The 23,026-nt window shown below is 50.4% G+C and overlaps 1 protein-coding gene across 1 annotated transcript; it reads right to left on the bottom strand.

Annotated features, from left to right (window-relative positions):
* Window positions 1-12,713: 12,713 nt before the first annotated feature.
* Window positions 12,714-13,856, bottom strand: FOXL2 (forkhead box L2). The gene has a single exon (XM_056850047.1). It carries the CDS (start codon window positions 13,854-13,856, stop codon window positions 12,714-12,716), a length of 1,143 nt encoding a protein of 380 aa, XP_056706025.1.
* Between the last annotated feature and the right edge of the window lie 9,170 nt (window positions 13,857-23,026).

Here is a 23,026-nt window from a genome sequence, read left to right as displayed (position 1 = left end):
GGGAAATGTACATCTAGGGAGGGGCAAATCCAAGGCAAAACCTCCCACGCGTTTAATAAATCGTGAATAAATCGGGCTGACATCCGTAAGTAGAAATCCCGCATTCGAAAAGGCGGAGGCTGCTTGGACCGACCTCTGGTTTACCACGGACCACAGCGACTCCGCGGGGATCCTCCGCACCGAGCAGAACATCTGGCTCAGTTCCAGCGGCGTGGCTTTTTGGCTTCCACACAAGCCCCCGGGGACGGAGCTCCGCTTCCAAAGGCTGCGATTGACGCTCAGAGCCACAGGCCTGCGTCGATTTCGACACTCGTCACAAAGAAGTAAATGCTACTGAAATGGACTGGACGTCCACATTTGGGGACCTGTGCAGGATCAGTAACGCGTCGAGCCTCTGAAACGGGACCGAGCCATTGCTCGTCTGAACCTACCTTCGATTGCGCGCCGGCGCGGAAGGTTGGCTGGAGCTGCGGAGCGTTTTGATGATCTCCCGCTCTCGGCTTCCTTTCTAAACGGAGAGGTGCTGGGGCTCAAGCGCCTCCTTCCCGCCACCCATGCCCTACTTCCAGAAAAGTTGCAGCAGCTGTTTCTCAGAGGCCAGGGACAGCGATAAGAATATCCCTGGCAAATGAGAATCGAGGCGCATCCTGAGTCGCTCTTCCGCAGCGTGATCCCGCCTTGAGGATCAGGCTGTATCCACAAACCAAACCCGGGACCTCAGCGCTACGCGGGACTCTAATTTCAAATGAACTTTCATTTCATAGAATCATGGAATCATAGAGTTGGAAGGCACCACCAGGGTCATCTAGTCCAACCCCCTGCACAATGCCGGAAATTCACAACAACCTCCCCCACACACACCCATTTCCTGAGTAGGAGAGTTCTGCAGGTCGTATAAATACTCCAAATCTTTTTAAATGACTGGGGGATTGCCACCCCACCCCAGGCAGAAACGTCGCCAGAGGTGGCTGACCCAAGTCCTCCCTAAAAGGCCTTCTTCCCTTTTATTTTTCATTTTTATTTAATTGACTGCAGGCCTAACAGTGCCACTCTAAGCAGAAGTACAAAAGAGCAAGAGTCCAGTAGCACCTTAAAGACTAACAAAAATATTTTCTGGCAGGGTATGAGCTTTCGTGAGCCACAGCAAGAAGTGAGCTGTGGCTCACGAAAGCTCACACCCTGCCAGGAAATATTTTTGTTAGTCTTTAAGGTGCTACTGGACTCTTGCTCTTTTCTACTACTGCAGAAAGACTAACACGGCTACCCACTGTGAACTCTAAGCAGAGTTACACTCTTCCTAAGACCAATTGATTTACAAGGGTGCAACTATACAGTTAGAATGTCTCTCTAAACCTGTGTACTGGTAACCAATATCTCTGAACGCCTCATTTGTATTACCACTGTATTTGTGTACTTTAGTAATTGTGTAAATAAATTCATAAGAACTGTGTGTGTGTTCAGTGCCGTCAAGTCGCTTCCGACTCATGGCGACCCTATGAATCAAAGTCCCCCCAAACGTCCTGTCTTTGACAGCCTTGCTCAGATCTTGCAAGTTAAAGGCTGTGGCTTCCTTTATTGAGTCCATCCATCTCTTGTTGGGTCTTCCTCTTTTCCTGCTGCCCTCCACTTTTCCTAGCATGACTGCCTACAAGGGGGTAACTCGGTTTAGGATGGCACTGCCAGCTACTTACTTGCACGTGAATCCCTGAATTCCCGGGACTTCCTTCCGAACCAATCGTGTTTAGAAGCAAGGCTCTTTTGGCCTTCCTCCCTGCCTCTGATACACGCTTGTTTGGGACTCAGACTGTGGACACTCTTGTCAATTTTACGCACACACCGGCTCACCTTACGGAGACTAGCGGAAAGTTTACAATGGCGCAAAGACAAGTTTAGGATCACTCTCCCAGGGGAGCAGGAAGAGGGCGGGATGGATCCAGGTCGACTACAGAATCTGACGAAGCGGCTGATTTTCCGGTCAACTTTCTTACGAATAAAAACAAAAGTTGACTGGCAGCGCTGCCAGCTTTAGGGGCAGGCAGGAGGCTGCTGAAATGTACCTGTAAGGGCTACAGCTCCGAAAGCTGGTGTCCCTTGGTGGATCTGAACCCAGCAGAAAAACCCGGAGCTATTTCTGCACCCTTGTTTTATGTACTCGGAAGTCAGTGCCGTTGAGATCAGTGGAACTGGCTCCCAGGGAAATGTACCCGGTCCCGCAGTCTTCCTGCAGTATTTTTAACACGTTGTGATGTGTGATCTGCCTTGCAGCCCCCTTTGCCCCCAAAACCCTCTTGATTGCGATGCAAAGGGACTTATCCTAGCAAAGATTACAGATTGCAGCCTTTGATTTACCAATTCCCCACCCCCGAGTTTTTGCAACCACTTCTCTGGTTAACCCAGAAATGCCCCTGTGATGGTTAACTTGTTCGTCACTTCGATTTGCTGTTTTCACTTCGACAATCGCGTCGACATCCTTCAAAGGGAACAAGCAGGCAAGATGGAGAGGATCGAGCGGGGATCTGATGGGGACCAGCTGAGGCCGCCCAGGGCCACCGCCAGCTCTCTTCCTGGACGTCTTTTAATAACAAATGCCTCCAGAATGGTTAACGCAGACGGTCCTCCTTGCACACCCCCGGTTCTGGCTCCACTGCTGAAGAGATGCATAAATAAGCAGATGGGGGAGGAATTTAAATATAACGGTTCACAGCCTGGCTGCAATGCTCAGGATTCCCCCCCCCCTCTAATCTGCCCACACGCAAGGATGACAGGCGACAGGGGGAGACCACCAAGAAGATCTCATCCGGGCAAGCGGCCTGTCCTCCGCTCCTTTGGAAAAGACAGGAGAAGGGGGCCGACAGGTATCAGAGCCTGAGGGCCTGACCTGGAAAATACCGCCTGTCAAAACGCAGTGCGAAGCCCACCTCACACAGGACTCATTGTCCTGCTCTCTCTCTCTCTCTCTCTCTCTCACACACACACACCACACACACAAATACCCCGAAGCGACTGGGGTTTGCCCTTTGCAGATTTCCCCTAATTCTCTCTCAGAGGACCAGGGGCTGTGGAATCCTCCCTCCGAGGAGGAGGAGTTGGTTTTTAATATGCTGACTTTCTCTACCACTTAAGGCAGAATCAAACGGGTTTTCAATCCCCTTCCCTTCCCCTCCCCACAACAGACACCCTGTGAGGCAGGTGGGGCTGAGAGGGCTCTAAGAGAACTATGACTAGCCCAAGGTCGCCCAGCTGCCTTCATGTGGAGTGGGGACACCAACCCGGTTCTCCAGTTTAGAGTCCACCGCTCATGTGTAGGAGTGGGGAATCAAACGTGGTTCTCCAGATTAGAGACCACCGCTACACCGCGCTGGCTCTCCGAGGTTAGCCCCGCTTTGCTCTAAGGGGTTTGCCTCGCACCCTCATGAACGGGGCACAGGATTGCAGCCTTGCTGACCTGAATTTTTTTTTGGGGGGGGGGTTTCCTTTATTGACCAAGCACACGTCTGAAATATTTTCAGGAATTCTGCTTAGGCCCATTACCGGAGAAGATGCTGGCCAACACTGGGCAGTCCGGGTCTGGAAGACTAGGGGACAAGGGTCTGGAAGACCCAGGCTAGAATCCCCACTCGGCCCGGAAACTTGCTGGGGGGCCTCGGGCCAGTCCCTCACTCTCCGGCTGACCTACCTCACTAGGTTGTCGTGAAGATAAAATGCCAATGGGGGAGAAAGGCGGGGTAAAATGAAGGAAAGGAACAAATCTGGTGGCATCCGTCGCTGGGGGTGTGCTTGAAAATATTGGCGACTGGCGATCTTTGAAACCAGGGCTCGACAGCAAACAGCTCACATGCTTCCAGTCGCTTCGACGGAGACTATTTGTGTATAAGCCGAAGTCACGATGTGACCTGAGACGTGGAGGGAAGAGGAAGCCGCCGGAAAGCCCCGGTTCAATAATAAACAGTCAGGAGGATGGGAGGCATCTAATGCCCAACAGCTGCCCGCTCCTCTCGCCTCGTACACCGAGGAAACAATCAGACCTTTTGCGTGGCTTAATCTCACTTGAGGAAATACCCATTTCCAGCGAAAGGAAGGGCTTCTCTTATCTTGTTCCAGTTCTGCTGGCAACTCATCCCGAACACCTGGATCGCTGGCACGGGGAGGATTTGGAAAACACGCCGGAGGAACCCGACTCCGTTCACGCCAAAGGTTCAAAATCTGCCGCCCTAAACAAATTTACTCGCAATCCGATCCGCTGGCAGGCAGACTTGGACATAAATCATTTCCCACTCGATGTATGTCTGGACTCCTGACTCGAGATATAAATGTCATTGAAAAGTATATAATTTTACTTCCGAGTAAATCTAGTTAGGTTTGACTGTGTGAGGCAGACGTCTAAATTTACTTCCAAGATGCGGATGGGCTGACCATTGCTAATGACATCCAATCACACATCCCCAATCACTATAGCTAATGGTTCGAATCTATAATCTATGGCTTGGAATTGATTCAATTTTTTTCACTCCAATGCATTTGCTTTAAATTGTGATTCGAAAACACAATGATGCCAGCATAATTGACACTGAAATTCGCAAAATATATCAGTTTAATCGGCTTTGTATGTAGAGTATGACAGAATATTTCAGTTGCGAAGGAGCAAAGGGTCGGAGACTAAGGACACATCATTCAGCTAAAACTAGGATTTCTCTGATTTCCAGATCCATACGTCTCTCTGTTGTCTTTCCTGTTTAAGAATACATTCACTGTGAACTGAGTGTGCATAGGAATGTATGATTGAAGTTAAGGACGAAGGGACGATAGGGAGACGTGGGGATCTTGAAAACAGGGTAATCTCCGCTTTAGCTGGATGAACTCGAGTTAATTAATGCCAGTCGGTTTCTGTTAGGTTCAGTTAATTCCTATCAGTCCCTTCTGGGCAACGTGGGGAAATAGTGCTCTGGATTATGAACAAATCTTAAATCTTAACAACAACCACCACCACCAAACAGGGCAGCCACATTTAAGTTACACTGCAAAATCCACTATGGCCCTGTATCTGATGGCGGATGCGCAAAATCATCCTCTGTAAATAAATTCCTGGGTTTTAACACGTGTATTGATTTTATTTTAACCAATAACTATTTAAAAGAATTCTTCCTAAGATTTCGATACACATCTATCGGTACACTCGAGTATAAAAGGAACTGCAATTATTATTTTTTAATTGGGGTAAATTGCAGCAGTTGTATGAAAGATCCCTCCAGCTAGTGGCTATGCAAACGCACACATTTAATTTTATATGTCTAGGAGGTCTAGAAAGAAAATTCAACCAGCTAGATCTTTGTCCCCCTGACCTTGATATCAGGTTTATTTTTCAATGAGATAATGAGAGGAACACACATTTCTCCTTCAGTTTACCCTTCTTTAACAATTCAAGACAAAGGCATGCACAGTTGTTCCATCAGATTGCCTGGGACTGAGGTATGCCATAACTGTGTAATTGGGTAGAAGTTAGGGGGTATGTGAGTCTCGCTAAAATGGGGAGGGGGTTATAAACGAGTCTAGCTCTGTTTTATTGCTATAATATATAGATTGACAATGGAATCCTATGCAAAGTTCCTCCAGTCTAAGCCACTTGCTTTCAGTGGACTTAGACTGGAGTAACTCTGGATAGGTTTGTATTTTCAGGGTAGAATCCGGCCCAGTCAAGCAACTTAAAAAAACCCTTTATTTATTTCATGGAAAGGCAGGGCAGCTTGATCTTATGCAGCGCTTTCAGTGAGACAGATTCCCACGTGTGCATTGCCTTCCTGTGGAAACCAATGGGACTTGCAGCCTGCTCCTATGCAGGTTTGCCCAGAAGTAAGTCCCATCGTTGCTTACTTTTAAATAAGTGTGGGGAGGAAGAACAGTAAAACAGGGAGGGTTTGATTTTGGCGGCGGACACTCTTTTAATTTCGATTCCTGCTAACGGAATGGTCAGTTCAGCCGAAGAGGTTCTAGGTGCCAGTCTGAAATTCCCTCAGAAGAGCAGGGCCATTTATGCACGGGAGGTTTTGCCTTGGATTTGCCGGTCTCTAGGTGCACATTTCCCCCATCCAAATTCTCAAAACTCAACAATAAGCCCCCATGCAGAGTTTTGAGAATTCGGATGGAGAAAATGTGCATTTAGAGAGTGGCAAATCCAAGACAAAACCTCCCATGCATAAGCGGCCCAGGAGTTTTGTTTTGTTTCTTGCGAAATAATTGCACAAACCACAGGCTGGGGAGGAGGAAAGAGGCCTTTTTAAAAAAAGGGGAAAAAAAGAAAAAGAAAGGACGCGATCCAGCCAGTGAAGCCCTTTTAGGTGCTGCGGACTGCACTGAGAACGGTTTAAGCGCCCGCTTCACTGAATTCGTCTTTGGCTGGCTGGGTCTTCTGCAGAGTTTTCCCAAAGGCTTTGGGTGGGCGCTGCCTTTAAAAAACAACAACAACAAGAAGAACTTGTGCAAAGAAGCACAACCGCCTGGGCCGTCCCCGCTCCCTTCTCCTTCTAACCACGTTAGAAGTCGGCCGAGACATCCTTTGCCAGTGGGAAAGACGTAATTTGCAAAGCGGACATGAAAAGTCCTTTCGGGCAGGCCCGACACCTGAGAGCTTCGCTCACACTCCGCGGCAGGGAAATCTCCCTCGCTGCCGGACTCCCACTGACATTAAGGAGAAGTCGAATGGCTTCCCGAGACCTTTATGGGTAAGATAAGCCGCCCCCCCCCCCCGCAATAAATCTCAATGCGCCGTTCGTTTTGCATAAAGGGTAGTTTCGCCTTTCTGGCGCTAAAGCAGGCGCCCAAACCGTAATACGCCTAAGCCAACTTGTAGCGGGGCATGCGCCGGTCTAGCTGCCGTCTATTCAACTGGATTGACAAGCTGCAGGATCCCCCCACCCCAATCAGCAGCAAGGTTAGCAAGGAGAGAAAATGCAAGCTAAGGATAGCGCCCCAAGGAGCTTTTTTGCTTCTCTCTCCCTCTCTGGAGATTCGCATGCGGATTGCTGGCTGTGAAAGCCAATTCGGTGTCGTTTGAAGGAAAAAAACAAAACTTTCCTTATCCCAGAAGGGCCAGATTTCAGCCCCTTAGGAAGCCTGTGCATTGACTTCACCAAGACTAATGCGCGCCGAAGATCGAGCCTCTTTACAGCAGAGGCAAAAAGCAACAGGCACTCAGGCAGGAGGTTGACAACCCTGCAGGCAATTCGTGTGAGTGTGTGTGTGTGTGTGTGGGGGGGGGGGGGAGGAACGCCGCGGCTCCAGTGCCGGTTTTACTACTAAGGAGTTCCCAAGGGTCGAGGTGTTTCACACCCCCCCCCCCATTCTTCTGTGTGACTGGCAGTTTTCCAGAGTGGGCTCTTTTTTTTGGGGGGGGGGCAATCCCCCCAAGAGGTTTGCACCCTTAAAAACTGACTAAATGATCAAGGGATAGTGAATTTTTTTTGTGAATGGACTTCATCAGGTGGAGAGCAGAGGCGCGTTTTGTGCAGACCTGCCTCCCCATTGCTCTGTGCAATAATAACAACCAGGGGTGTGTGGCTGAGCTGAAAATGTTCAAGTAGCTGTTCCAGCAGCTGGTTAAACAGGAGTCGGGGGGCACCTCAACAAGAAATAAACTGCATTCCTGCATACCCTTATACCTCGCTGGATCAGATGCATACAGACAGAAGTTCAGGAAATGAGACGGAGCTGCCTTTTAGGGCAAAGCCCGCTTTCCCCAAACACGTTTCGCCCCTCCGCTAATTGCTAAAGAATACCCCTCCTGGCACACTTTCTCCAACACGGAGGGGGTGGGCGGGGGAGAGAGGATCTTGTCCTTTCCTGCGCCTGTCCCCACTGGACCCCAGAGTGCGCACAAGCACAACAGCCGACCATAGAATCATTGAGTTGGAAGGGACCACCAGGGTCATCTAGTCCAACCCCCTGCACAATGCAAGAAATTCTGAACTACCTCCCCCCACACCCCCAGTGACCGATACTTCATGCCCAGAAGATGGCCAAGATGCCCTCCCTCTCATGATCTGCCTAAGGTCACAGAATCTAAAGCCTCACCCGACTCAAGGCTCCATCGCATCCCCGTGAACCTTTCTCCAGCGCCTTTGGGTGCCAGATGCCAACAGAAACCAGGAAAGGAAGGCTGCCTCCCGCAGCACCGAGGGGCCCGCGCTGGCTTATGTCCTAATCGTTTGTAAAGAGCCACAACACAAGTTGTTGTTTGGGCTTGGCAGGCGAACCCGGCTCCTTCCCACTCCTGAACGAATCCAGGCAGTTTTGCCAAATGACACTTTTAGCCTCAGAACTCCAGCTTCCTTGACCGAACCCCCAGGCTCCACAAACCCCTCCTGGCCCTTCCAGCCTGATGTGCGAGCCCCATCGGTGGTCAGTGGGGTTTATTCCCCGGTAAACTGCCCTGTGCACATTTGCTTTGGAGTCAGCCCCACCAAATCGGGCCTGGGATCATAAGACATTGAAACCAAAGGCTTCACACCCAATTAAGAAGGAACCCTGGCTGCACAAGGGGGGGGGTCAGGAAAGAGGGGCTGCCTTGCCAATCTGTGCCTGCCTGAGCAAGAGTTAAAAACAATGCAGTGGGCAATGCAGCCCCCCCCCACACACACCCCACATACGATGGAGGCTACCCCCATCAATTAACTGGGCAGCCTCCCTTCCAAGCAGCGGCACCCTCCGTGCAAAAATTATCCTCCGCAAGCCCCAGGCTGAAGAACATTCTTGCACTGCCAAGTGGAAGGCAGCTCTCCGAGCTCACCTTTCTGAAGGTGCCCAGACCCTCCTGAGCTCCCCCTGAATGTTGCCTGTGGTACACCTGGGGAGAGGGCCACAGTACATTGCCCCCCCTTGCCCCGTTTCTTCTTCAGGTCAGCCCAAGCCTGGAGGCAAAGAAGAGTGACAACCCAAACCCCACCACCGAACCCTCTTTCTATGCATTGGGATGGAAGGGCCTAGATCCCTACTTCAGCTCCAGTGAGCTCACTGTCTATCCGGATGCTCTTCTCTCTTCCGGTATGGGAGAAGTCTGCTAAGCACTTTCTCAGAATGGGATTGTATCTTTGAAACCAGTAGTTTCAAAGCCATTATTCTGTCCATCCTTTGATAGAGCCCTCCAACTACCACCACTTGCCCAGGCTGCTCCCTGAATTAAGTGGTCTGAGAGGGAAAGGAAAACAAGCCAGCCGAGATCCACGGGACTTCCAACCAAGTAAGCCCAGTTAGGATCCAGCGGTAAGGATGCACCCATCACCAAGGAGCCTAGAAAGTCTCTAAGGCCCCCTCAGGCACCAGAAGCAGAACAATCACAGTGAAGACTCAGCCCGGGATCAAGGACAGCAGGAGCCTCCTCTAAACAGGGGGACCATGAAAGGCTGTTCATGCCCTAGTCCTAAGTCTCCTTAGAAGTAAGCCCTCGTACTTCTCAAGGAATTCCCCTCCAAATCAGGCTGCGGTCCTTGAGCATAAAGATCCATTTAACTCACTAATATTTACTTCCGTAGAATCCGGCTGCAAGAAAGCTTAGGCACAAGGCAGGACTTTTGAAACAAAACAAACCATCCCGTAGACAAGATACTACTCAAAATACCCCCCCATAACACCTGATCAATACCTTAACAGAAAGTCACGTATTGTAAATTCTACACACTGTTTTACCTTCTCTTAATATCCCGCAACGATAACTCATGCCACAAAAATGGTCTTTAATGGGAACCAGGAGGGGAACATCTCCTCTCCTGGTCCCCATTAATGTAAGAGCCTTAGGAGAACTGAAAAGGTACAACCAAAGCCAGTGGCTGATCGCCATCCACCCAAGCAATAAGTACTTCGGAGAAGTCCCCTGAGCCTTAACCAGGTTCACATGCCCCATTGATTTCAAAGGAACTGGCTTCAGAGTAAAAAGGGCGAGCGGCCAGTTTGGGACTCAAATCCTAAGCATTTGCTTAGAAGCAAAGCCCTCTGAAATTAATGGGCTTTACTTCCTACTAAACAAGGTAAAGGTGACCTGGAAATAAATCCCCCTGATTCATTGGACTCGACCACGAAGTTGATTCCAGTGATATTTCAAATGAAGGCGTTTTAAGTTCAGGCATTTCCAAAGCATATTTAACGCCGTCAACCCACAAGGCAATATCATCCACTCGAGAGAAGAAAGCCTAATATTTCTCCCTGATAAGAACAAATAAAATCAAAAACCCCTTTCAGAATCTTCCCTGGCACAGCGCCTAAAAACGCCTCACGTGCATATTAAAAACTGTCCTACAATACTGTTCTTTGCCGTTTTATATGCCCAAACCTAGGCTTTTAGCCATTTCAAAAAGAGGGCAAGTCAGTCAGATATATAATTGCTCCTTTCTCTGCATTTGAAACAATGACTGGAAACTGGAACAATGAAGGAAAAGAAAACAATATTAAAAGAGAGAAAACATTTTATTGGAGACTATACAGAGTTCAAAGATACAACAAAAAGTGCTAGGTTATTCTAGAAAAGTTGGTCCCAGAATGGTACAAATACCAAAACAACCATCCGTTTACAGAAACAATTAGAAAATCGCTATGTTGTCCCCCACCCCAAATTTTAAACTCATTTCTCCCCACAGGGATCGCAACTAAAAAAAAGAAAAAAAAGAGCGTCTGGGTTGAAAAATACCAAGATTATCTTTAACACTCTTTGAAAAATAATGTAACAATACTGTACTTGGAAAAATAATAGTCTCCATAGTTATTACTATCAATAATAATTTTGGGAAACAGTCTCCTTTTGTCCAAATATAATTTTAGACTTGTATAAAATTACTCTATCTTGAGAAGACGTCTTCTACTTTAAAAAAATACATATATACACACATATATTTACCTATTGCTCCCAAAAGCGATCTCAAATGTATTAGGCATTCCAACGATAAAATCGGCATGGCTACGGGACACCTTAAAAAATGGTGTTCTTGCTTCAACACAGTCCCCAAGTAAGTACTATTTGGACAGAAAGGTAGTTTTGAAAAAAATAAGTGCAAATGTCCTCCCAGGAAATTAAAAAAATCTTTTGACACATCCGACCGAAAACAAGCCGGAAGAGCCTAGAGCTCTTCATTTTATTTCCGCTTCATCTGTTATTATGTATTTTTATAGCAATGATTGGAGATTAAAGGCAGATTAGTTTTCAAAACGTAGCGCTTCCATTTAAATATCCGCACCCAGATCTAAAAGTAGACAAAAAAACCCCTTGAACCCGATGGTACAGCACCTAGATTTAGCTTGAGCATTAAACTGACAAGAAGCCACCCTCTTTGGTCCCCTATAAATTCACTCTGTGTGGGAATTTAATTTCCACCGTTTTACCTGGAATTTGTCTCCACAAAAGTGTATTTAACAGCACAATCCTAAAGATATTTTTGGGGAGTAAGCCCCATTGACATGAATAGGATTGTAAGTAGACCTGTTTAGGATTGGTCTGTCAAATATCTAAATTACTTAGGAAAAAAATGCCACTGAAATTAGCTGGTTTTACGCCTTTGGTTTGACTTGTGTTGTGTTTAAGATATTAGACAATCCTGACTCAGAAATGTCAATGCTTGTAAAAATGCGCAGGCTTGCTTAAATCCTCTTGAAAATGGAACCTAAATACTGGACAATCCAACCAAATGACTTAATTTTGTGGGCAAGTCCCATCGATTTTAATGGGGCTTATTTCCAAGTAAACAATTCTGGCCTTTTCAGGATTGGTGCCCTTCATTGGAGCACTTTAGATTGTCCAGTCTTTGGATCACATTATCGATCTGTCCAGTTTACCTCTGCATCAATAGCCATCGATACAGACGAAAACGTGTCTAATCAATAAAAAAAATGATCTAACCAACTAATGCAGTGGTCTTAAGCACACTTACTAGGGAGTAAACCCCACTGAACTCCATAGGACTTACTTCTGAAGGAACATGATCAGGTTTGCACTGCGCAACACTTGAACTGGTAGCAATAAAAAGACATCCCTTTGTCAAGTTATCATCCTGTTCTGATAGAACTGGAGTTTTCCCTTCTGTTATTGGTATGGCCATTTATGCCCGGGAGGTTTTGCCTTGGATTTGCCGCTCTCTAGAAGCACATCCAAATTCGCAAAACTCAATAAGCCTCCAGGGAAAACGTGCAATCTAGAGTGCAGCAAGTCGAAGGCAAAACCTCCCGTGCATAAACCCATAGTGATTCCTCCACCTCCCCTCCTCTGACGTTCACAGAATGGAAAGCGACCGGCGTCCCGGACTGAAAACCCCTCCGGTGGAAGGAAAACTCTCTGCGGCCACCTCGACTTCTGCAGCAGAGGGTCCATTGCAAGAAACGGCCCCGTCTGGTGCGCGCGCGTGTTTTAATGCAAAGTCCGCGCTGTCTACAACCAGAAAAGCGAGGCCGCTGAAGAGCAAAAAAAATAATAATATTTGGGGTGTGGGGGGGAGAGGAGCGAAGAGGAAAATTCTCTGCACTTACGCTGCCTTCACGCACACCCGGAATACAGCTTTAGACACGTCGCCAAGATCTATCTATATATAGGGTACATATAGATATGCATGTGTCTCTAGAGAGAGAGAGAGAGAGGGGTTTGGCGAGGGTTCCCCTCTCTGTTTGGCACCGAAAGTGGCCTGGAGGTCCGGCGGGCGAGCCCCCGGCCTGCAGCAGGGGCGGCGGCGGCAGGGGCGCGCAGGACCTCAGATGTCAATGCGGGCGTGCAGGGCGCCGTGCTTGCCCTCGTGGTCCCAGTAGGAGCAGTGCATCATGGCCAGCTCGGGCGGCTGGCGCGCGCAGGCGAACTGCAGGCCGGCCGCGCCGTTGGGCGCCGCCTGAGGCGCGGGGCTGCCGGCCGAGGCGGCGGCGGCGGCGGCCACGGCGGCGGCGCCCAGCTGCTGGGCGGCGTGGTGGTGGTGGTGGTGGTGGGCGTGCGGGTGGTGGTGGTGGTGGTGGTGGAGGGCGTGCGGGTGCGGGTGCGGGTGGTGGGGGTGTCCCACGCCGTTGTAGGAGTTCACCACGGCGGGCAGGCGCGAGTAGGGCCCGTAGGCCGCGCCAGGCCCCGGCGCGAGGCCTGCGGCCTTGGGCGGGCTGGCGGGGCCGTTGGCGCCTCCCGCGCCGCCGCCGCCACCCGCGCCGGCCTCCATCTGGCAGGCGGCGTAGGCGGCGGGCGGCTGGGGCTGGGCGGTCGGCGCCGCCTGGGCCAGCGACCAGGAGGCGGCGTTGAGGAAGGGCGCCGGCAGGTACTTGGCGGGCGGCGCGGCGAGGTAGCCGTAGCCGGCCTCGGCGGCGGCGGCGGCGAAGAGGCCCTTGCCCGGCTGGAAGTGGGCGGCGGGCGGGCGGAAGGGGCGCTTCATGCGGCGGCGGCGGCGGTAGTTGCCCTTCTCGAACATGTCCTCGCAGGCCGGGTCGAGCGTCCAGTAGTTGCCTTTGCGCTCCCCGCCGCCCTCTCGCGGCACCTTGATGAAGCACTCGTTGAGGCTCAGGTTGTGGCGGATGGAGTTCTGCCAGCCCTTCTTGTTCTTCTCGTAGAAGGGGAAGCGGCCCACGATGTACTGGTAGATGCCCGACAGCGTCAGCCGCTTCTCGGCGCTCTCGCGGATGGCCATGGCGATCAGCGCCACGTACGAGTAGGGCGGCTTCTGCGAGGGGTCGCCCTTCTCCGGCGCCGGCGGGGGGGCGCCGCCTCCGCCTCCGCCGCCGGCAGCAGCAGCAGCCTTGCCCGGAGCCGGGCTCGCCGCGCCCGGCGCCCCCGCCTCGCCGCCCGGGCCGCCGGGCTCCTCGGAGGCGCGCAGCAGGGACCCCGTGTCCTCGGCAGGGGGGTCTGGGTAGCCCGTGGCCATCATGGCCCCGCCACCTGCTGCCGCTGCTGCCGCTGCTGCAGCCCTCGCAGGGGTGTCCCTGGTCTCCGAGGGGATCCCCGCCCACCCCTGGATCGCGGCGGCGGCTCCCCCAAGATCTCGGCGGAGGATCTGCTCCAAGTGCCGCTCTCGCCTGCCCGCTTTAAGCCGCGCCTGTGCCTGGTGGGCTTCTCGGCCTCTCTCCCCCCCCCTTTCTCTCTCCCTCTCTTTCAAGAGGCAGCCAGCCCAGCGTCGTCTCTGATCAGCAGGCTCAGATATCCACTCACGGCTCTTCGGGACTGGCTCTTTTCTGATTTGTATGGGCTCCGGCGAGTTCCGCTTTCGTCAGGATCGCTTGCGCGCTCTCTCTGCCTCTCTCTTTCTCTCTCTCCCCCCCCCCCGCACCCACCCCCACCCCACCCCACCCCCAGGCTGGGAGCCAGCTGGGCACGGGCGAGTTCATGGCAAAGTCACATTGCACAAGTCCACCCTTAGGAGGAAAGCAGCCGGTTCAGCCAAAGGGGGTCCCGGTGCAAAAAGAGGGGAGGTGGGGTGGGAAGTCTCCGATGGCGAACCGCGCGGAAATCCCCGCTCCTTTCCCGAAGCTCTGCTGCGCGAAGCAGCCTGCTAGGGGAAAGAGCCGTCGCCCTGCCCGTTGCAAACGGATGCGAGTTTGTCATCTCCTCCGAGGAGGCGCGGGATCCCCGGGGCGCGGCGATGGAAGCCTGAAATAACCGCCCGAGGAAGACGGCCCGCCAACGCGGCCGCAGTCACCGGGAAGCCTGCTGCGGAGGAAGTGGTTGGAGAAAGGGCAGCTTGCGGGTTGTCAGCCCAAGCAGGTCGCATGAGCTGGCCGCAACTCTGTCCATGCTTCGTGGCTCCTGGGCTGGCCAAGGGCACTCAGAATCCGAAGCCGTACGTTGCAAAGGGTTGGAATCAACAGGAGTGAAGGGGGAGCGACAGACGATATTTTTACACCTAATTAATACCCAGGGACGATTTCTGTTTGTCATCCTTGGCAGCAGGGCTGTCCAATACGTTTCTTTCCCAGACCCGTGTGTGTATAAAACTTGCCCCCAGTATACCATTTGGTAGAGGTGGCTCGGTTCATGCAACCCGATTCACTCTGGAAAAGCAAACCTCTCGCTTTTCGCCGGCTTGCTTTCTCCAGTCCAAATGTTTTGCAAAATATGTCATCCAGGTAACATCTGTTTATCTCTGGGCTTCAAAGCCGCCCGCTGAAGTGGGAGTAAAGGCAGTGGGGCGTGTGTGTGTGTGTGTGTGTGTGGGATCATACGGAGATGTTTTCTGTGCGGATCCTAAACGAAAGTACCGGTTAGGAGAAGATACGGAGCGTTTCCCCGCGCTAATCGGGATGTTCTCTGCCCCTGCTACAGTAACTTCCCCCCCACAAGCTTTCAGGTGCTGAAGTCCCCCCTGGTGAATCCCACCCTGAGGCCGGCCTTGAGAGAGCGGTCTTCGCAAGGCGCTGGACAAAAGCCAAGGCGCTGCTGGGCCTCTGCTTTCCGAAGCTTCCCCCGTCGAGGTGGGCCATTTCCCTGGTTCTGCACGACCTGTAAACAACCGCTCGTCTCGATCCCGACAGCCTTATCACGGAAGGACAAACCCTCTGCTTTAACCAGTAGACGTGCTCGCCTGCTCGGCAGGGGTCGGTGGGAAGGGGATCTGGGTCCGGGGCTTGTGTTTCATAATGTACATGCCCCCACCTAGCCTGGCAGTTATAAGCTTGCCCCACTTTGGGAAGAAACTGGAAACTGCCAGACCGGTTCTCACCTACACTTCGCTCAGGAGGTTTTGAGGAGCAGAGGAAGTGTAATACTTTCTAGACCATTCTTAGCTATCCCTTAAACAACCAAAAAAGTGGCTGTTTTTGTCACTTAATTGCGGATGATTCTTTCACGAACAAGGAATTAGGCCCTGGAATCGCGATTATTTAGTAATGTGAGCTTTGTTGTGTATAGCTTCACAGCCGAATGTTTGCGCTTTTAATATAAACACGTTAAGCACGCGCCCTTGATGTCAATCGGCCTGACTTGCACTGGATATTCTCAGTTTTCAAATCATCATCATCATCATCACACACACACACACACATTGATTTGTGAAAGGACGGTTTTCTGTGGAGGGAGAACACATTATTTTACTCACAGCACAATCACTTTTCTTTGTAGTTTCCAATTTAAATGTGTTTAGCATAGAGGTGGTGGGAAAACCTGCAGGTTAGTGTGATCTAAAAGCACTCCAAAACATATTTACCTTGAAGGTTCACCCATTTTCAGTGAAACTGATTTTCCTGTGCCTGTAGATTAGTTATCGCAGTTTAAAAACAAACCACAAATTCAAATACATGATGTCCATATCAGATATGTAAAAACACCAATTTCAAGAACTGCGTCGGCCAAGCCCAGCGAGTTTACTTACAAGTAAACTCATCGGTGTCATTGGGATTGACCTTCAAGTAAGCATGCTGAGGTCTGAAGCAATGAAAGAAGGCTATTTTAACGAGCAGATTTGATATGTGGAATATTTGCAGGAAAATGTGCCTTCTCTTTCGAGAGTCGCCGGGTTTGAGAGGCGTGCAGCCACAAGCTATAATTCTGACATCGGGTTGTTATGAAAGAGTAATCCGGAGTTGTCCTAACATGACCGGGAAGACCGGGTGTTTTGAACTACCCGGAGGCGTATCTGAGCCCGTCGCACCGGGAGCGTTTTGTGGCCTAGAGGCAAAGGCCATTTATGCACGGGAGGTTTTGCCTTGGGGCTGCCGCTCTCCAGCTGCACATTTTCCCCATCCGAGTTCTCAGAACTCTGCATGGGGGGCTTAATTTTTTGAGAATTCGGATGGGGAAAATGTGCAGCTAGAGAGCGGCAGCCCCAAGGCAAAACCTCCCGTGCATAAATGGCCAAGCTTTACAAGAACTTTCAGAATGAGGTTTGCATCCCCGTAAGTATTGATCTGTATGTATTGACCCTAGAAGCTAAAATGGCTAAATTGAGGCTGTTGTATTTCTGTCACATTATGAGAAGAGGAGTGACTTGAAAAGACCATCATGATAGGAAAAGTGGAGGGCAGCAGGAAAAGAGGAACACCCAACAGGAGTTGGATGGACTCAATAAAGGAAGCCACAGCCCTCAATTTACAAGACCTGAGCAAGGCTGTCAAAGATAGGACTTTTTGGAGGACTTTGATTCATAGGGTCGCCATGAGTCAGAAGCGACTTGACGGCACTGAACACACACACGTGTTTTGATCTGAGCCGACTTCGCAATGAAAAGCGCCCGGGGCTCCGCGCTCGAAGCAGCAACGCATGTTGGAAAATCGCACGTCCCTTCGGTTTGCATGCAAGGCGTGTCAACGGCGACCCGTCTCAAATCTTCCTAAGGTCACTGGAAACGCTTCGCTGGTTTTCACGGCTCTGAGCTCCGCGATCTTTTCCTGCTTGAGCTCCGCGACCCCCGCCCCGAAACCTCCAGCCTATTCCGACGAAGAAGCGGCCAAGCCCCCCCACCCCAGCTTCAGAGCTCGAGCGGAGACTCGCCAGCAAATGGGCCTGGGCAAGCACCCTCCGAGGGTTTGCCCAGACCGAATCCCGCGGAGCAGGATGGAGGTGTGCCTGCACTCGGGGCTCTTACTTCCGAGTAAGGCTCGGAAGGATCCTCCGGGTTGTTCTCGAGTAAAGCACTGGGGCTTGCTCCCCTCTCTCTGGGCCTCCTCCAGCGCCAGTCTGGGCCTGCCCCCGGCTGAGAAGGAGCCCCGCTCCAGGGCCCGGCGGAAACCCTGAGGGTCGCCTGCGGCGAGGCTCCGGGGCGCTTGCTCCTTTGAGGTCGCTGGCCTGAGCCGGCCGGGGCCAGTTCCTTCCCCTGGCCACCCAGGCCGGCCGGGGCTGCTCCCCCCCCCCCGGGCCAGGCATTTCCTTCCGCAGGTGTCGCAGCATTGTTGTGTGTGTCAACACCTCCGCCAGAGCGCGGATTCCTCCCTGCCCCAGCCTGGACAGCGGGCGAGCGGCGCGGCCCCCAAGCCGAAGGACTCCCTCGGTGGAAGGAAGACCCCCCCCCCGCAGCCTGTTGCTTCCCTGACAGTCGCTCTGCCCTCCTGGGATTTCCAGTGCAATCCAACAGCGGGGCCCAGCGCAGAAAGGGGGGGGGTGCAGAGAAGGTGAGGGGGCCCCTCAAGGGCTGGCACCCAAGTCTTGCCGCGGCTCCTCTCCTCCTTGGTGCGTTCCTAGTTCCCTCCCCCCCCCCATCCTCCCCTCTCCATCTAGGCTGTCGCTCAAAGCCTGCCTGGCAACCCTCCTCAGGGATCTGAGCGTAAACCCGTGGGCAGGATCCGTCCGGCTCAACGTCTCCAGCAGCCTAATATAGGCCATTTATGCATGGGAGGTTTTGCCATGGATTTGCCTCCCTATAGATGCACATTTTCCCCATCCGAATTCTCAAAACTCTGCATGGGGGCTTGTTTTTTTTTTAATTTGAGAATTCAGATGGGGGAAATGTGCATCTATAGAGAGGTAAATCTATGGCAAAACCTCCCATGCATAAATGGCCATAGTGAAGGGTCCTTCTAAACGAGATCTTTCCCTGCAGAAGTGGGATGGGATCATGACAAGTTTTCCAAAAGATCCTCTGAGAGATCCTTCAAGCCCTTCTTGGGATTTGAGGCTTTCGGTCTTCTTCTATAGAATAAAGGCCCAGAGGCAATCGCCGCTGTTCTTCTCTCCCACCACCCCCAAGAATAATGAAAGGGAGGAGACATATTTTCTCCTGGTTAATCAGCAGTGGATGCAAATAATAATTTTAAAAAGCTGATTAAAATGAAATTCGGGTCGGTGTAACCCCCGTTCAGATGTGCTGGGGAAGCGCTCTCCGGGCGGAGCTGGATTTTAAACCAGTCGGCTGTTCGTGGGTTGTCCCTGGAGGGGGCTCACAAAGGAAGCCTCGGAGTCGAGCGATCATCCGGCAGGCTGAGAATCGCCCGACAGCAGGCAAGGCGAAGCGTTAAGGGGCCTTTCTTGGACGTCTTTGGATCTCCGTTGAAATCCACGGGATATTTTCGAGAATGCTTTAAATTGCTGCCGTTCTTGTCCTTTTCAAATACGCTGATTTTCAGAAACCTTCATCTCCTTTAGTGCAGGCAATGAAAATTGTGTATAGATGACCTCCCGCCGATGTAAGCAGGATTTTTTTTTTACTTCGGCCTGTGTGCGTCGGATTAGGTTTTCCTTTGCCAGTAAAGGCCTCTGTAGGTTTTACTTGTGATAGCGTCTAGTCTTCGGCTCACAGAAAAAAGACCAACAATGAGATCCTAAACAGGATCGCACCCTTCTAGGGCCATTTATGCATGGGGGGTTTTGCCTTGGATTTGCTGCTCTCTAGATGCACATTTCCCAACCAAATTCTCAAAACTCAAAAATCAGCCCCCATGCAGAGTTTTGGGAATTCGGATGGGTAAAATGTGCACCTAGAGAGCGGCAAATACAAGCCAAAATCTCCCGTGCATAAATGTCTGTGGTCTCTTAAAGTCAATGGGTATAAAAAGGTGTCGATCTGTTTAGGATTTCCCAGCAAATCCCCCTTCGATTCACCCAGGTTGCATTTCTTAAAGGGCACGAACATTAACAGAAACACATATTTTGGTGGTGCAGTTGACTACAGAAGATGGAAATGCGCATAACCTAGTGGTTCCCGGACTATTCCGGAAGTCACTAGAGGGGAAAACCGCTTTCCTTTCATTTCAATGACCCTGGCTCAGGAAATATTAATTGCTTTCAGTCATTCAGATTGACAAAGAATGATGGACAAGATTATATAGTCTTCAAGCGGAGAATACCCACAGAAACAAACCTTGGAAAGGGAAGAAGACAGAAGGCGTGCGGTACAAAGAAAGAAACTATATACCCGGCAAAACAAACACAGAAACAATAAAAAAGTTGGTTTGATGGCAAACGCAAAGAAATAGAGGGATCCAGTCATTGCCTATTAACCGGATGATTTATAACCCCAGGGGCTCAATTTAGATAACCGTTAGGCATTTCAGAGTCCCGTTGACTTCGAGAGGGAATGTAATTTTCTCGTTGACATCAAGCCTTTGCCTTCGGCTGGGTTGTATGTTCCGCAGCTGCCCAAAGTGATCGAGGTGTCGCAGTCTAGAAGCGAAAGAAAAGCGATCGAGAGTTTCTAATTTTGTCGTAGCCCAGAGAAAGGCAAACGAAATGAAAGGGACTAGGATGCCACCGAGTTAGCGCACGATCCTAAACAGAGACACGCTCTTCTCAAATCGTTGCCTGCGACGGGTTTGGGAGGGTGCGACTTTTTAGGATGGCACCTTGAGTTCATTCCCTGCTGGGCCAAGGCCATCGCCTTTCAAACTCTTTACTGGTAGCTCCAACAGTAGCATCAAATTTCGGCCATTCGCATTCAAGTTTTTTTTGCGCATTGAGCTCCTGCAAAGCTCTCGAACCGCTCCAGCTTCTTTCCTGCCACATTTAAAGGGCGATTCCCAGCTTGTAATAACATGAAGCATAAGTATAGAAATGAATGGAAGGAACAAACATCCCCCCTTCCATGCTCAGCATTTCAGCCGCGCTATGCCTGGCCTGGCCATAGCAATCTAATGGCCGCGTCGCCTGAAAAACCATCGAAAGAGGACCTTTAACCCGCCAGAACCTTCCTTTTGACAGCGCTTTGGCCAAGCAGACCCCCGGTACCGTTTTGAAACCCTCCTGAACGCGCTGAAAAGAGAGCGACTCGCATTTTAGGGGGAAACTCATCACCTGCCGGGCGACCGCGTGATCCTATTTCCCAGGGCGATCAGGACCCCTGTGCATAAATATTCGTTATTGCTGATTTCGGCCGATGTGAAGGCAAAATATACCAGGACAGAGTTCAGTAAGAAACACTGGCCATTTATGCACGGGAGGTTTTGCCTTGGATTCGCCACCCTTTAGATGCACATTTCCCCCATCTAAATTCTCAAAACTCAACAATAAGCCCCCATGCAGAGTTTTGAGAACTCGGATGGGGAAAATGTGCATCTAGAGAGCGGCAAATCCAAGCCAAAACCTCCCGTGCATAAATGGCCAAAGTAATTTACAATCTTTATTTCAAGGCAATCGATATAAATCAGAAGCGAAGTAGATCTTCGTTCCTTCTTCTCATTACTCACACATCAGAGAACAGAAAGGCAAATAACTTTTCAGTGCAACCCTAAAGAGAGTTACTCCAGTCTAAACCTATTGAAATGAATGGGCTCAGGCTGGGTTAACTCTCCTTAGGATAATGGTGCTCCTTGTCGCTTCGGACCCGCCTCCCACCCCGAATGAGATTCACTGGGAAAATCACCTCCCTTCCCAATATTCTAGTGACAGATTCTTCGCACTGCAAACAAATGAACGTGACAAGAGCTTCCCGAGAGCGACCGCTTGGAAACTTCCGGGCTGTCTTGCTAGAGGAGACCGAGAGCTTCGTGGTTTGTTTCATTTCGGGGAACTCTTAAGCCATTTGGGAATTCCTCGTGTGACCTCACTCAAAGGTAGGCAGAACGCAGGGTGGCTTTACTCACAGGCGCACACAGAACTGTCCACACACTTTTTGGAGAGGGACCGGGAAAGGGTGGTTACAAATTGCAAGGCGAGATCGCCTCGGCAAATGGCCGGGGGGGGGTAAGGGGGGGAGAAGAGAGAAACCCACAGGCTCGGGCAATTGTTTAAAGGGAACTTGTTTGCGAGCCTGTCAGTCACCGGCAGATCCGTGCCAATTTCAGGCCTGGCCTTTTGTAACTTGTCAATTTCACACCGATCCCAAGCAAGGAGAAGTCTTGCCCTTCAAAACCCTCTTGTTTCCTACTCCACTCTACATATGAACCGAGTTTAACATAGATTGACCCCCAGCAAGATGAAACGTCAGGGAATACGATCCTCTTCATTCCGAAGGAGAAAAACCATGGGGGTGGCTGTTTATGGGCACCTAACCCCCTCCCCCACTTCCTATTTTCAGCAGGATGGTTGCATCAACAGGTTTGAGACCTCTCTACTCATAATCTGGATAGGCTTCTTCTTCTCTCTCTCTCCTCTCTCCCCCCCCCCAATGAACTTGCCATGTTTTATTTTAAGACCCTGGATTATTTGTTCCAATAACAATTGGAGGAGGAAACATGTAACATATAAACATCACATTTTAGGCACCATTCCTTACTCAAAAAAGTAGTGAGAACAAAGGAAATACAGTGTGGGAAATAGAGGAGAAGGCTTTTTTGGCAGGGTGAAAGGGGAAAGTTCATCAGGTTTAAAACAGTCTTTTATAGGATGAAGCCAAAAGGAACTGCTGGATTTCTCCTAAAGGACTGAGGATGATGTATGCAACCTACATTTTAATTACACATTAGATATAATCCTATAACAGAGAGAGAGGAATAGCAGCATGTGTATGTATAAGTACAATTTGAAATAAATGGACAACTTTACCAGTGCGGAAGTGAGATTATAAATGCACAGCCAGAATGTGTTCCCATAGAAAATAAAATTTTGGGTGTACAAATGACCTTGGGCATACAGATGTTAAATGATTCTCAAATCTCCAAATGATTCTTATACACTTTTGAACACATGTAAGTGCTACAATGTATTCTAATATATATACAATTAAGGCTTTTTTAAATGGCACTCCTGTAGGATTTTCAAGGTTCAGAGGTGGCTTGCCATTGCCTGCATCATGACCCTGGTATTCCTTGGAGGTCTCCCATCCAAATACTAGCCAGGGTTGGGTATGAGAGTGTGTGACTGGCCCAAGGTCACCCAGCAAGCTTCCATGGCATGAGTGGGGATTTGAATCTGGGTTTCCCAGGTCCTAGTCTGACACCTTAACCACTACACCATGCTGGATCTCAAGGCTACTATATTTAACCAACTAAATGGTGCAAGGAAAGCTACAATAAATGCTTGAAATCATGGGGCTGACAGCAAGCAAGACCTTTGGCCCTTGGACAGCTAGCAGTATGTTCCTATGTAGAGTCATTCCAGTACACATCCACTGAAGATAATGGGCTTAGACTTAACTCTGCATAGGATTGCACCATAAATGCCTGTAGGATGCTCAAATGCGCTGGCTCTTGCATCTCTGTAGCAGATGTGATAACTTTGCCTTCTGGTCTCAATCCAAAA

Source organism: Euleptes europaea, chromosome 5, assembly GCF_029931775.1.
Source record: "Euleptes europaea isolate rEulEur1 chromosome 5, rEulEur1.hap1, whole genome shotgun sequence".
Lineage (NCBI taxonomy): Eukaryota > Metazoa > Chordata > Lepidosauria > Squamata > Sphaerodactylidae > Euleptes > Euleptes europaea.
Note: the sequence above shows the minus strand (reverse complement) of the source record. Positions and strands in the feature narration are given on the sequence as shown.

Coding starts and splice junctions, on each gene's coding strand:
- FOXL2 (XM_056850047.1), bottom strand. CDS start 13,856: ATGATGGCCACGGGCTACCCAGACCCCCCTGCCGAGGACACGGGGTCC.